The sequence below is a fragment of the Miniopterus natalensis genome, chromosome 2 (assembly GCF_054644295.1).
Source record: "Miniopterus natalensis isolate mMinNat1 chromosome 2, mMinNat1.hap1, whole genome shotgun sequence".
Classification (NCBI taxonomy): domain Eukaryota; kingdom Metazoa; phylum Chordata; class Mammalia; order Chiroptera; family Miniopteridae; genus Miniopterus; species Miniopterus natalensis.
The window spans coordinates 174,270,539-174,285,664 of record NC_142082.1 but is presented as its reverse complement, the minus strand read 5'-3'; the positions used below and the strand labels follow the sequence as shown (position 1 = coordinate 174,285,664).

The following is a 15,126-nucleotide window of genomic DNA, read 5'->3' as shown; positions in this document are numbered from 1 at the left end:
TCCTGATTTTAGAGCCTGTGGCTGAGGAGAGAGAGGCTCAGACGGGAAGCATCATTGCTCTGGAAGCCTGGCTCCCAGCAACTAAGACTCAAGAGACACTGGGCAGTGTCTTGGAGACTTTTGATTTTCACAGTGGGACAGGGGGTGGGATCACTAGAGGTCAGGGATGACCCTAAACATCCTACAATGCTCAGGGCAGCCCCCCCAACAAAGAATTATCTATCCCCAAACGTTATTAATCTCGAGGTTGAGGATCCCTGCCCTGGAATAATGAAAAAACTGAATGGACTGCTTCTGTGTGGGCAACAGAGGGTTTTAAAGACCGGAAAATCTGCCTTGGGACTATTTTAAAGAGAAATATATTTTTAAGAAATATATATATATTTCAATATATCTTTATTGATTTCAGACAGAGGAAAGGAGAGGGAGAGAGAGAGAGAGAAACATCAATGATGAGAGTCATTGATCGAGCCCACAACCCGGGCATGTGCCCTGACCGGGAATCGAACCCCAGTCGCCTAGGTCCCAGGTTGACCCTCAACAGCTGAGCCATGCCCGGCTGGGTGAGACAAAGTATATTTTTAACCCTACCCCCAAGGTCCTGGACCTTGATTCAGGGTGTAACAGGACTTTGCCCACAGGGGACCTCATTTAGAGGACAGAGTTGAGCCCTTTGAATTATTTCTTGCAAACCTCAGAAATTGACAGCAGAAACGTCGCGTGATATGTTCTTTTTCCTAGGAGATGAGATTGGGCAGATTCTGTGCAGGGAACGCCAGGAGCATTCCTGTGGGGTGCTGAGTAGATGGCCGGGGACCCATCACTGTGTGAGTTCCCACCCAGGCAGCAAATAGCCTTGTGTGGGGGTGGATTTCCTGCACTGAACTCAATGTGCCCTTCTGGGTGCAGGAGGCACCGCTAAATATTTGATGGATGGATGAGATATTAGGAAAAGGGTTCTTTTAATTGCATTCCTCAGCAAAGGTCTCCTGGCCAGGCTGACTTCTACCAGTCAAGGTCATGATGTGATGTAGAGGGTCAGGGCCTCACCCCTGAGTCTCCTCTCTGCTCCCCGCAATCAGTCAGTGCTGCCTGGCATTTTATCAGTGTTCATCTCATTGCGACAGAATATTTTTGGTTCTAAGAGTCCTCCCTTGAAAAGAAACCAGAGAGACTGGAGGATTGCCGGTGAAAGTCAATTACACAGTCACCCAAGACTTGGCTCACAGTTCATTTGTGAATCTACTTTGAGTTGTGTATATATTTGTCAATTGCCACATAGGACTAGGGTAGAAGAGCATGTAGGACAATGACGTGTGGACTGGGGAGCTTGGAAATTGTGAGTGCAGAGGACAGACCGGGGAGGGGACTCGCTGAGGTCATCCCTGAGCACGCGCAGGTCTGTCTGGAGAGGAAGCCCAGTTGGTCATTGAAAGGGAGCACTGGGAGGGCACAGAAGACAGACGATGCCTGTGGCCCATCTTGCCTTCAGTGGGTTGTCCTACTTCTACTCGCACCAGTCCCGTGCCTCAGCAGCTCACCTGTCCAGGCCCATCGTATTTGCACACCGTAGACTTTGTAGGGCAGCCTCCGAAGTTCACTTGGCAGGGGTCCACTGGCAAGCACACTAGGCCATCGCCGTGGTAGCCCTCCTGGCAGGTACAACTGTGCTGATTTGGTCCCAGGGACGTGCAATTAGCATGAGGGTGGCAGACGTTTTGCGAACATGGATTGAGGGCTTGAGAGGCGATGACAAAATAAGAGGTGGTTACCACACCCGGGAGGGAGGAAGGAAACTGAACTGTGAAGGGACTGCCAGTCGCAGCTCATCGAAGCCACACAGGCAACCCTGCCATTTTAAGAGGAGTAATAAACATTTTGTCTTACCCTACCCGAGCACCCCCACCTACCAAACAGATTTCCGTACGGCCGTCAGGGATTATAGCTACAAATATTGTGCTGCTATGTCACTATACCATGGGCTATGTGGGTTTAAATAGAAAAGATCATGAAAGAAAGCACTCAGGCTAATGGAATTCATAATACGCACGGGGCTCTGTTCTAAGCATTTGTCAAACATGAACTCAGTTAATTCTTACAGTCCTCCAGAGTAAGTACCATAATTATCTCCATTTGATAGATAGGAAAATGGAGACACAGGAAGGTTAAAGAATTTGTCCAGGGTCATGTCGTTAGGAATAGGCGGATCTGGGGTGTGATGGCTGCCGTTTCGTGATGAGCATTTTGCTTAGAACTGTTTATATACTTCGTTCAGTGACATAGAGAGAAACAGAAGTGGCCATTGCATTAAAATTAGGGAGGTTGTGAGCTTCTTTTTTTTCCTATTGAGTAACTAATTCCAACTAATAAGCCAGCAGGACCTGAATTCTACTCACGCTCGCAGTGCTTGCCCTCGCTTTTGTAATTGGGGAGGCATTTGCATTCTAGCTTCGTTTCGTCTTCTCTGGAAAGTGAGCATCTGGAGTTTTCTGGGCAGAGCAAGGCTGCACATTCAGAGATAGCTGCAAAGGAAGGTTGTGGAGGTAACTGCATGAGCAGAAAAACCAGTTCTAAAAAACTCAACAAAAGCAATATTCCCTATTATTAAAAAGGTTACAAAATTTGGGGAGAGATAACATAAGAATTTACATGCATATATGCATAACCCATGGGACACAGACAATTGTGTGTGAAGGCCTGGGGGAGGGGATCAATGGAGGGAAAAAAGGGACATCTGTAATACTCTCAACAATAAAGAGAAATTTAAAAAAACCAAAAACCCTGAATGCATAAAGTAAAAAATAACTGTCTTTTTATTCTCACTATTCCATCCCACTCCTAAAGTAACCAATGTCAACAGGCAATATCATATATTTATTTATAAATTTATGTGATTTTTAAAGCCAAATGGAATCCTGTTAAAATATTTAGAAACTTGTTTTTTAATTTGACAGTATTAAGGAGGACTTTAAGGATATACTTTAATCTCTAATAACTGCATAGTATTTTACAATATCGAGGGGACATAGATAGTTGTTAAAAACTAGAAAGAGTCTGGCATATTAGCCAATGTGCAAAGGTAGTTGAGCTGATTCAGTTTCATGGATGACGCTGGTAGAAGATATGAAACTCTCAGGTCAGAGATGGAGGACAGTTTATTACTCATATGAAGAGCAGTAGCCAGAGTGCCAGCATTTTTGCATCAGGTCTTCCAAGGCCCAGTTCCCACAGGGCAATGCAAAGAGTCCCAGATGGAGACCTGAATGTACAGTGGATTTCATTACAAGGAAGGAGCTCTTACCTTAGGGAACATAAGGTGTTTTTGTGTTTTTGTAATAGGCAATGTATTAGTTAGGGCCCAGGCAAGAGACAAAAAGACCAATAATTCGAACAGGGAAAATTTTAGTGTAAAGAATTATGAACAGTGAATTAAAATAATGGTAAATTCCTTGTGAGAGTTAAAAAGAACTCTAAAGAATAAAGAAATAGTAGAAATATAAAGAGCAACCACTGCCTTTGGGTTGAGGTAAGCACCCAAGGTAAGCCCGCCTCCCTCCTGGGCTGAGCTCCAGATGCCACTGGAAAGGGCATGGCCTTGGGCACTGGATGGGGGAGAGGCCAGGTTTGCCGGAAATCTTCCCTCTAGGGAACAATCCACAGGGAAGTGCCAAGAGTCAGGACTCACTTGGTGTCTGGGGAAGCTGCTTGGACTAGGAGCTGAGAGACACTCTCAGATGTGTGGTGGACTTCTGGGCTTGGCTGGGGCCAGGGAGGCCTCAGGGGCCAGCTCTGTGGGATGACGGTGGGGTGGCCAGCTTCCAATGGCCAGTCCTGTGGAGCCTTGGTGTGCACAGGTTTGAGGAGAGGGTGTGCAGAACAGCATGTCCCTGGGCTGGGCAGTGACCTGCTCTGCCTAAAATTCAGATTCCTGTGCCTGTTTGACCTGGTGTGGCATTGAGGACACTAGCGGTACTCACGCTTGTCGCAGTTGGGGCCGGTGTATGCAGAGTAGCACTCACAGGTCCCGTTGCCGTCTATCCCGCTGTGGCACACCCCATGCACACAGTTGCACACTGCAGACAGTAAACAGGGGTTTTTCAGTACCTGATAAGTATAGACATCTTCTAAAGATTCTGGGCGGACAATGCTTTCAGATTTTGTTTATTGAGAATCTGCACAATGAGGCAGGAAATCTGCAGGTATGATGCCTACATCATGGGGTTTCTATAGACACACCTGCTTAAAAAAACCTAACCAAACACTGGAAAAGCAAAGATGAAGAAGGTTTAAAGTATTCCAAACATTGAATAAGCCATCAGATCCTTTGTAGTGTTAGGTATGTATCTTACTTTGGTCCCCTGCTGTTCATCTCCACTAGAACTGTCCTTGTTTAGGTCCTCACCATATTTTGCTGGGACTATTGCAGTAGCAAATTAACTGAACTCACCATGCAATTTCTCATCTCTCCAGTTCATCCATTTTATTTGATCAGTAATGATATCATGGTGACTGTCTCCAAAATATCTCAGTGACTCCCCATTGCTAAGCAAAAGAGATCTAAATTCCTCTGGCAAAAAGACTTTCTCCAATCTGACTCCAACCTCTTTAATTTTTCATTTTCATCTCCTGTCACTTTATTCTAGACGTCTTAGGCTTTTAGCACATGGGACGACTCAGTAGTTGACCTTCCTTCCTCAAAACATGCACTGAGCATCTACTACGTTCAGAGTGCTGTGCTCAGGATTAATGACCCAAACAAAGTCTCTACCCTCAAAGAGCTCACAGTGTAAAGGCGCAAGAAAGTAGCCAATCACAATGCGGGTGGTAAGTGCCACGATGGGATAGGTCGATGGCAATGAGAATTGTCAGGGAAGCAGCGGATGGGGCTGGCCTAGGGAAGACCGTGCCAGGTGGAAGAAGCAGGACCCGCACCCTGCGCTGTCACATTTCCATGCTTTTGCCTCCGCTGTGCTCCCTCCCACATGCCAGCGGAAATCCTCCTTACCCCCCAAGGCCAAGCAAAGCCCCCACCTCTGTGGCACCATCTGAGAGGCCCCAAAGCAGAATCCGTACTCTGGGGCCAGCAGCACTTTCTCTGTACTGTGTCCACGATCACATCTGACTGCAAATATTAATTTGGTTTATGTCCGCGAGCCAAAGGCCACCAGGAACATGCCAGTGGGCACGCCAAGCCAGCAGCAATGGCCGTGGTCACCAGAAGAGAAGCAGGGCCACTGGCGCTGCCAGGGCAGGCAGCCGCGGGGTGATTTTCGTGGCTGCCCGTGGTCACTGTCCGTTCCTCTGTTCAGACGTGGTTATGCGGTGGCCTACTTTTTGTCTTTCACAGGAGCCAGTGAGCCTCTGGTAGTGATATTCTGTGAAATCATTCATGCCACCGGCAGCTGTCAGGGCTGCTTTTTTCCGTCTCCGTCTGTATATTTTCTCCCTTATTAGACGGGAGCCCCTTGAAAGACCTTTCCTCCGCCTGGGCCTCTGCTCAGCATCTTTTACAGTGTCTTATGCCAACACCAACAGGCACAAACTAAACTTTCAACCCAGACAGCACCCCGCAGGGCCAGGAACAGGGTGAGGCGAGTGTGATCTGAGTGTTGTCATGTGGCATAAAACAGGGAGTTGAATGGGACTCAGCCCCTGCTTCCAATTTAGGTGCTCACTGCGAGAGCTGTCCTTGTCGCTAAGCTCCCCCTCGGGCTGGGCTCCGTGGTGTGAGCCCAAGAATCTGGCGTCAGCCTCTCCCCGTGTCCTGTCTTCCAGTGTAGCCTCTGTTCTGGGTTAACTGACCTGGAACAGCTTTTGGGAGCTTCTGACACGCATTGCGGGGCTGCCAAACTGTGAAGACAGTGTCCTTGGGAAGGAGAAACACGTGGCAGAGGGATTCCCAGATGCCATTTAAAGAGCCCTTGGTATTTGTCGCAAATCTCTAGAGACATTCAGAACTTGGGGTGTGTGGCTTTGAAGTGGTCAAATCCATGGCCATTTGGGTCAGAGGGACAGTGCCCAAAGCCCCCTATGCTGGGCCCCTCTGCAGAGGGAGCTGCTCGCCCTACAGTGTTTTTGTAGCATCCCGTGGTGCTGTGCACACTGGATCATAACTGTCACCAGTGTTTCTATGTCCTTGGGGGTGGGGACCTAAGCTCTCCCCTCTTTGGACCCCCATCGCCCTGTCCGGAGTCTAATGGCTGATGCTTACCAGGGGAGAATGGCGCAGTGCTGGGCACCCAGACTCTGGAATCAGACACCTGGGGTCAAATCCTGCCTCTGTCCCTATAATAGCTGCGTGACCTTGAGAAACCTCTCTTCTACTTCATCTGTAAAATGAGGAACCCAGCCTGAGGAGTTGCTGGAGCATCCAAAGAGATCGTATATGTCAAGCCTCTTCCCGCACCGCCTGGCAGACAGCTGGCACTCAGCAAATGCCAGCTATCAAGCAAATATTATTACCAAGACACGATTGTGGGGCTGCTTTGGGGGTCAGGCCAGAGAAAGTGGGCTTTGCCTTCTGCCCCAGCCAGGAGCGAGGCACGGGGTGGGCTAGGGCCTTGGCAATGGAGATGAAACCTCTCTGCTGATGCAGCTCTAAATCATGTTTAAATTAATCATCAGGCGGGTAGGAGAATGTTCCAGCAGCAGGTTAGAGCCAGTGTTAAAAATAAACTGAGGCTAATAGAGCTGTCCTACTTACAGGCAGAAGAGCCACCCCTGAGAGATGAAACAACACTGGCACCCAGTGGATGCCCGGCTGAAAAGGTTTGCAAGTTCTCCTAGTCCTTGGCAATGGGAAGTGACCAGCTATCACTGAGCCATTCATTCACTCATTCACTCTTTCATTCACTCACTCTTCCATCCATCCATCCATCCATCCATCCATCCATCCATCCATCCATCCATCCATCCATAGGTGGATAAATGTTCACCTGACTGTTGGATTGCTTTTGTCTTCACTTAACACTAGCTGCTGTTGATTGAGCGCTTGGGTCGTGGTGCTAAAAGCTTTGCTATATTATCAACACTGTGAGGCATGTGTTCTTATCCCTGCTTTATAGGTGAGGATGGCTCAGAGAGGTTACCTAGCTTGCCCCAAGTCACACAGCAGCTGATTTCAAAGTCAGGCTGGTTTGCTTTCAAAGCTTGTTCTAGAGCTGAGCTATCCAATATGGTAGCCACTAGCCACATGTGGCTATTTAAACTTAAATTAAGTGACATGAACTAAAATGTAAAATTCAGCTCCTCAGATGCACCAGCTGCATTTCGGGTCCTCGGTGGCCACCTGTGACCAGGAGCACTGTGCGATAGCCCAGACACAGAACATTTCCATTGCCGTGTGTTCTACTGGAACCTAGAGTTTGGAAATTTTTCTCCTGACTCGGTTTAGGCTTTCAAATTTTTTTTTTTTTTTTTTTAACAACTTCAGTTTCTAAACCAACTCTCTCCCTGTCACTTGCCTTTTCTCCATGGCACCAATAGTGTGAGGAAAGGCCACTTTATTTAGAAACGTTTGGGATCTCCGTGCATATCTGTGTTCGCTGGCAACCAGCGCCAGTTTCTTAGAGGCAACACGGACTCATCTTCTTTCTAAATTTTCATCCCAAGGCAATGACTTGGTTTTCTTGGGAAGTAAGCAGTGCTATATGCTCTCTGTACCCTTCCATTTCAATATTTATTTAAAGTATGTGATTTACATTCTACTATTATGATAGGGAAGGACCAATTTAGGAAACATGTTCTTTCTAAACAGTTGGTTGATTATATTTTAGTTTAATGTCCTTTAATATAATGTATAATGTTAAAAATATACATACAGACTATCAACATCTGTTTTAAATTGGCTTTTGCTAACACTCTTATGAAGTAATCTTTTGTGAGTGGTAGATGAAGAAAGTCCTCAGGCTGGGGGCCACTGAGGAATAATAGGTAATAATAATTGCTCACACTGATCGTGCACTGATTATCTCATTAAACCCTCATAATATTATTTCTGTGTTTATGGATGAAGACACAGAGAGAGAGTGTGCTTGTAAACTTAGAGTTCCCACGAGCAGCAGCCTCGGGGCTGAGACCCAGCCTGAGCCTAGAGCTGGGGCTCCCTATGCTGCGTCTCAGAGCCATGGCCCTGAGTCAGGACAAGGTGGCTGGGGCAGATTGGATTCTCCCTCCCTCACTCCCTCACTCACTCATCTGAGCAGCAAAGGTGGAGCGAGTGTCTACCATGCAGGCAGCACTGTGGAAGGGACTGGAGATAAAGAGGAACAACCGTGTCTGCCTTCAAAGAACCACGGATCATTAGAACGAGACAACGCCCCTGCTATCGCAGTAAAACTTATCCCCGGTTGTGCGCATTGCAGCCGACTCCCAGCAGCCTGTGAACGAACGCTCCCGAGGGAGCCTGCTCCACCTGAATGCTCCCCGGGCGCTGGAAGTGCCATGCAATTAACAACTCCCCTCCGCCCATGACGGTGTGTATTAGCTTCCTGCTGCTGCCATGACAAATTGCTCCAGACCTAGCGTCTTAAAACAACACGAATTTATTGCCTTACATTTCTGGAGGTCAGGAATCCAAAATTACTAAACTAAAATCAAGCTGGCAGGGTCGTGTTCCTTTCTGGAGAGGGGGGAAAAAAATGTTTTCTTGCTGTTTTCCAGCTTCTAGAGGCTGCCCGCCTTGCTTGGCTCCTGGCCCCCTCCCATCATCAAAGCCAGCAAGAGCTGGTGGAGTCTTTCTCACATCCCATCACTCAGACACTGCGTCTTCTTCCTCTGCCTCCCTCCTCCACACGTAAGAACCCAGGGATGACACTGGGCCCACCCGGACCATCCAGGACACTCTCCCTATCTCAAGGTCAACTGATTAGCAACCTTACTTCCATCTGCTACCTTAATCCCCCCTTTGCCATGTAAGGTAATATATTCTCAGGTCCCAGGTATGAGGATATGAACCCTTTTTTTAGGGGGGGAGTGGTCTTTATTCTGCCTCTTGCACTGTGACTCCCCTCGGGTGAGATGGCTCCGGAGTGAGCGTTGGACAGACTCAGAGTCCCCAGGACATTAAGCTCTGGTCATCACACTGGCCCCTGGCTTGACAACACACCCTGTATTTCCTCTGTGTCACTTTCTTGGTGTTTCTGGGGTCACCTCCCAAATATGCTACTTGTAGTGGAATCCTTGTTTCAGGGTCTACTCCTAGGGGGAGGAGGGAAACCAAAAATCATAGACAAACCAGTGTCAGGTTTGTTTGTTTAACCTACAAAATGGAGCCAACACTCTCTGATCACCTGGGGTATTTCTTTGTGAACTCCCCAGAGGAAGGGATAGATTAGAACGTGGTGGGACCTGCCGTGGAAGTCAAGGCCCCGGGGAGGAGGTCAGTGCTGAGACCAGGATCTGGAGAGATGGAGTTTTTTGCCAGAAAGCATTACTGGTGACTAGCTGACTGCAAACGCTGAAAACCATAGAAAACTCTTTTTTCAAAAACTGCATTTTATCAGATTTGCTGTCAACTCTTTGTTTTGCGTTTGTAGACTTGGTTATACAAGCAGACTTGGTTATGTTTTCCCCCAAAGGACAGTGTTTCTGGGGTCTTCAGCTGTTCGACTTTCAATCTTTCCAAATGTGTTTGATTACACAAAAGTCAGACATACCTCCTGTACAGCTGGGTCCAAATAAGTTGTCATCAGCGCAGGTTTCACAGGCTGTTCCACCAAACCCTTCCTGCAAAACATCCCAGGCAGATGGCGTTAGACCCGATGTGATCGACGTCACCCAGGAAGGCCCTGGACTTCTCACTCATGCTGTGGTCGGTGTTTGTTTCTCAAATATATCTTCTTTCTGTGCCTATCCTGAAGCTCCTTCTCTCTATTTTTCACTTATTCTTTGCTGTTTTGTGTTATATGGCGTACCTTAATCCTTGTGTCTTTTTTTTTTTACTGTGAGTCCAGAGCTGTTCAGAAGAAAGCTGCTTTGCCAATCCAAAGATATAAATAGAGAGCAAATGATAACAGCCGCATCATAATTTCACCCAAGGGTGAAATGAAAACTTTCAGTGTTGCATTTCTGAAGACAGTTGAACTCAGTCATTTTCAGAAGGATTTCTCTGTTTTTAGCCAAAGGCTTGACACTTACAAAAAGTCACTTTCATGGGGTAACAAACCCATTTTACAGATGGATACAATTAAGGCTGAGCCGTTACCTGACTCACTCCAAGCCCCAGCCTCTGAGAAGTCATTTTGTTGCAGATTGCCTACTCTTTTTACTAGTATTGCTACTTCGTAGAGACTCCATCTAGTGTGTGTGTGTGTGTGTGTGTGTGTGTGTGTGTGTGTGTGTAAGGAGGAACAAAAGGTAAGGAGAGGGAGCAGAATCAGGGAGAAGAACACGTTTTGGAACTTACTTGGCACGAGCAGGTCCCGTTTCCTTCCATGCCTTCGGCACAACTGCCCCTGCCACTGCAGGGGGACCTCGCTCCTCCTGGGCACTCTACGGAATCAAAGGGCTCAGATTCGTTCATTCATGATGGCACACAGACATTCTGCAAGGATGCACTCAGCACCTACTATGTGCCAGGCAGTGTGTTGGTTGCCAGGGAGAAGAAAGAATTGAAGCCCTGGCTGGTGTGTTCAATGGTTAGAGCGCTGGCTCGTGCACCAAAGGGTTGCAGGTTCAATTCCCGGTCAAGGGCATGTACCTGGGTTGAGGGTTTGCTCCCCACTCCTGGTTGGGGCGTGTGTGGGAGGCAACCAGTTGATGTCTCTCTCACATCGATGTCTCTCTCTTTCTCTCTCTGCCCCTCTTCCCTCCCTTCCACGGTCTCTCTGAAGATCAACAGAAAAAATATCCTTGGGTGGGGATTTAAAAAAAAAAGAAATAACTGAAGACCCTGCTGGCGTCACCCAGGGTTCCACAGAGGAGGCCAGTGAATCACAGTGTAGTCAAGGACTGTAATAAAAGACATTCTCAGCAACCACACTTGACAGGGAGATTATAGACTTTGCTACGAGGGCACATTTCTGATGCATTGTGAGGCTCGAGGAGCTGATAAGGCTATTTTAGGTTATTATCACATTTCCCTTTGGTCACTGCTATTCTGGTGTCCCTGACATCGTGACTTTCCTCATGCAGGAGGCTCACCCATTATAAGCTGTCAGCAAATCACCATCTGTCTGTTTCTTTATAGGAAGATAATAAACTTCCTGGACAGTAAGAGGCCAAGGACCTCCCTGGACCTTTATCTCCCAAGGACCTCCAGAGGGGCCCGCCTCCTTGTCACTACCTTGGTTTAAGGGCCCGGCTCACAGCAGGGCAGAGGGCCTGCCCTGGGATCCCATTTCAAGCTCTGGTGGAAACCGTCTTTCTGGGAAACTGATGTGAAATAGGATCCGCACGTAAATTCAGCATGATTTGTCCCTCAAAGCCAAGGACGTGCCTAAAACGGTGGCTTTCAAGTCCATATGGTCTGTTATTTGCAACCTGTGCCGTGAATGGCAAGGGACATACAACAGGAAAGAAAAAGGGGCCTGGAGATGCAAATAACACAATACAAAGGACAGACGGGCATAACTCGATGACATTGACCTTGGGAGGAAGAATCAAGGTCATTTCCCTTCGGGAGTCAGGTTGTTTTCCCACATTCTTTCACCATCACTCTGAGTTGCAGCGCAGACCCACTAACACTGACGGTAAAAGGAAAGGAACCGGCGCGGTCAAACAAACAAAAAAACTCGATTTCATCTTACACAGAGAGTGGCTGTTTAAATGGGCGAGGCTTCGGGGTTCAACCTATGATTTTGTGCCAATGGGAAGAGACTTTCAGATGCAGATGTGAACAGCAGTGCGAGCTTACTGAGGGAGAAGCACCTTTGTTATGTCAGAATGATAGATTTTCTTCCTCGAGTGAGAATTTGTGCCTCCCTTTCTGTTCCTTTTTGGACAAGAAGATATTTTTTAGAGTTTTGTTTAACGGAAGAAATACTGAGAACAAGTTAAATGTTCAAAATACTGCGTCTGTGAACTAGATGAAAGAACGTTCATTCAATGAAGCATTTACCAAAGAGCTGTTCACAAACGTGTTGCTAAACCATTTCTATTGGTCTAGAAAAATGTCAAAACGCACACTTGAGTGAAAACTACAAATACTGAAAAGCATGTTAAAAGTATGATATTTTAAGTGAAGGCAGTATGTAGGTATAAAAATTGTTACATCTCAAACAAATAATAGCAAAAGGTAATAGTAATAGGAATAATAACAACAGTTAATAACAATAGCTACATTTTCTCTTTTTTGTTGCCACAAAAAACCGTGCTAATTATCATTTCTATTAAGCAGGTGGTGAAACTGAGCCCTAGTTTGGTAAAGTAAACTGACCAAGAGTAAGGGAGTTTATAAGCTGCTGAGCAGCTGTTAAATCCAGATTTCTGTGCCTCCGAACCACACTGCATATCTGCCACTCTACAGACTCATCCACATTGTGATAGTGGAGATCTTTGGCAGCTTAGTGATGTTTATTTTCTTTGTTTTGCTTGTTAGTGCTACTTATTTTCTTTCGCAGGCGCGTATTGCTTCCGAAGAATAAACATTTGAACAATTTTTGTGTTTCAACAATTACAGTGGACTTACAATATTAGCTTCCGGTGTACACCCAGTGATTAGACATTTATAGAACTTATGGCGTGATCACCCTGATAAGGCCTGTGCCCACCTGGCACCATGCATTGTTATTACATATTATTGACTAGATTCCCTTTGCTGTTATTTTAGAAGATTAGTAGTTTTTATCATTGTGCTTTCCTGTGTTTTCCGGATGGATCATAGAGTTATTTTCTAATTTGGGAAAAGGTACTACTAAAATAATTTAAAAAGTAACCCCAAGGTGCACGGTGTGAGTGTATGAAAGTAGCCCCGAGGTGCTGGGTGCAAGTGTATGAAAGTAGCCCTGAGGTGCTGGGTGCAAGTGTATTAAAGTAACCCCGAGGTGCTGGGTGCGAGCGTGTTAGAGTAGCCCCGGGTGCTGGGTGTGAGTGTGTTAGAGTGGCCCCGGGCGCTGGGTGCGGGCGTGTTAGAGTGGCCCCGGGCGCTGGGCGCGGGCGTGGCCCCGGGCGCTGGGTGCGGGCGTGTTAGAGTGGCCCCGGGCGCTGGGCGCGGGCGTGTTAGAGTGGCCCCGGGCGCTGGGCGCGAGCGTGTGAGAGTGGCCCCGGGCGCTGGGCGTGAGCGTGTTAGAGCGGCCCCAGGTGCTGGGCGTGAGCGTGTTAGAGCGGCCCCAGGCGCTGGGCGTGAGCGTGTTAGAGCGGCCCCAGGCGCTGGGTGTGAGCGTGTTAGAGCGGCCCCAGGCGCTGGGTGTGAGCGTGTTAGAGCGGCCCCAGGCGCTGGGTGTGAGCGTGTTAGAGCGGCCCCAGGTGCTGGGCGTGAGCGTGTTAGAGCGGCCCCAGGCGCTGGGCGTGAGCGTGTTAGAGTGGCCCCGTGTTAGAGTGGCCCCAGGTGCTGGGTGCGAGCGTGTTAGAGTGGCCCCGGGCGCTGGGTGTGAGCGTGTTAGAGGGGCCCCAGGTGCTGGGTGTGAGCGTGTTAGAGTGGCCCCGGGCGCTGGGTGTGAGCGTGTTAGAGGGGCCCCAGGTGCTGGGTGCGAGTCCTTTCCCGGCGCGCGGGAAAGGAGGGGCCCGCCCCTGCCTGGGCCGAAGGCCACCGGGCTGGCCCCCCCTCAGGAAGGACGGCCGCGTGTCAGCAGCTCCGACCGGCCGCATCCTGGCGGAAACGCGGGCGATGGGCAAGATCTGTCTTGTCATCGCCGCAGAATGTGAGCGAGAGGTGAAGTCCTCCGGCAAGCGGGGGGCTTATCTCTTTCCTGAGCCGAAGGAAGGAAGCCCTCTGAGACACTTCGTGCGTTTGGAAGATGAAGATAAAGGGGGTGCGCTTTTGCCCCAAGAAGAGGGCAGCAGGAAGAATGGCCGAGCCTTGGTTTTGACATGTTTGCTGCAAAGGCCTGGAGACCTAGCAGAAGACAATGCCCGAGTGTCCAGGGGATCCGCTAAGACTGCCGGTACTTTCCACGAAATCAGTGTTACAAAGCGCCCAGCACGTTCCTGTCAACAGGACTTCTTACCCCCATGGCAGCTGCGGAGGCGGGGGCCTGAGCAGTACCGATGGGATTGGCCTCGAATCGAAGACTGAGTATCGGACCCAGGAGGCTGGCAAGAGGTAATCTTCAGATATCTGATTCCTTGTATGCAAAATGGATATAACAATGTCAACTCAAAGATGTGGCTTAAGAATCAAATCAGGTAATGTCGGCCGAGGACCTCTGCTGACCAGTGTGAGTAAACGGAAGCTGTGCTAACGTTGTTACTAAAAGATCATAAGTTACTAAAAGAAAGAAGACAACATTATGCCTACAATTCTGGCTCCACAGGGTATAAAAGACCAGGGAAATAAGCCAAAAGAGTTAGGGTTTCCTACGTGTGACAAAATACGAGTTGCTTTATTTTTTTCTTTCTTCGTACTTTTCTTTACAAGCTGTACACAATTTGTTTATATTACTTTAACCAGAAAAACACGAAGCGAAAGAGAACGAATCTCTCCCCTTAAGTGTATGCTTGCGGGGATGTTTCCATTACATTTTGGAAGATGGAAAACAAATGGCAAATTCATGAACTAAAATGCCTGATTTTAATTTTTCCCCAAGAAAAAAAAGGGATCGCGTACAGTCTATAATCAGGATAGAAGTTCAAGTTCAGCTGTCAGTGCTGTGCTTGGCCACAGGAGTCTAAGTGTACTGTTGACTCAGACGTGGCTGGTGGTTTTTCTTCAGTGGAACCTGGTTGTTACAGTTTGCTATTTCACCCTAAAACTTAAATTTTTTGAAGATTGAATGATTATGTTGGTTGCCAAATGATAACTACAGTCTTTGAGATGTTGTCATAAAACTTCTTATAGTAAATTGCTTTTAGGGTCATAAGAGCCCAGCATTCTTACTTCCTCTCTGTGGTCAGTTCACTTTTTTTTTTTTTAATGGATAGCCTTTCCATTGTCTCTTTTGCTGAATTGTAAAGGAATTCTCTTAAAGACAGACCTCTCACCGGAGGAAAGCAGATTTCTTTAGAAAAGCTGAGAGGGCAAGAAAGATT

The 15,126-nt window shown here is 47.7% G+C and overlaps 1 protein-coding gene across 3 annotated transcripts in view; it reads right to left on the bottom strand.

The window, feature by feature from the left end:
• Positions 1 to 15,126, bottom strand: part of STAB2 (stabilin 2) — a 116,156-nt gene that overhangs the window by 95,162 nt on the left and 5,868 nt on the right. For all 3 annotated transcript variants that reach the window (XM_087814861.1, XM_016223240.2, XM_087814860.1), the window contains exons 4-8: positions 10,406 to 10,491; positions 9,657 to 9,726; positions 3,978 to 4,073; positions 2,397 to 2,522; positions 1,542 to 1,738 (exon numbers count right to left, since the gene is read on the bottom strand). In XM_087814861.1, coding sequence (XP_087670987.1) covers positions 1,542 to 1,738; positions 2,397 to 2,522; positions 3,978 to 4,073; positions 9,657 to 9,726; positions 10,406 to 10,491 — 575 coding nt within the window. The remainder of the gene's footprint in view (positions 1 to 1,541; positions 1,739 to 2,396; positions 2,523 to 3,977; positions 4,074 to 9,656; positions 9,727 to 10,405; positions 10,492 to 15,126) is intronic.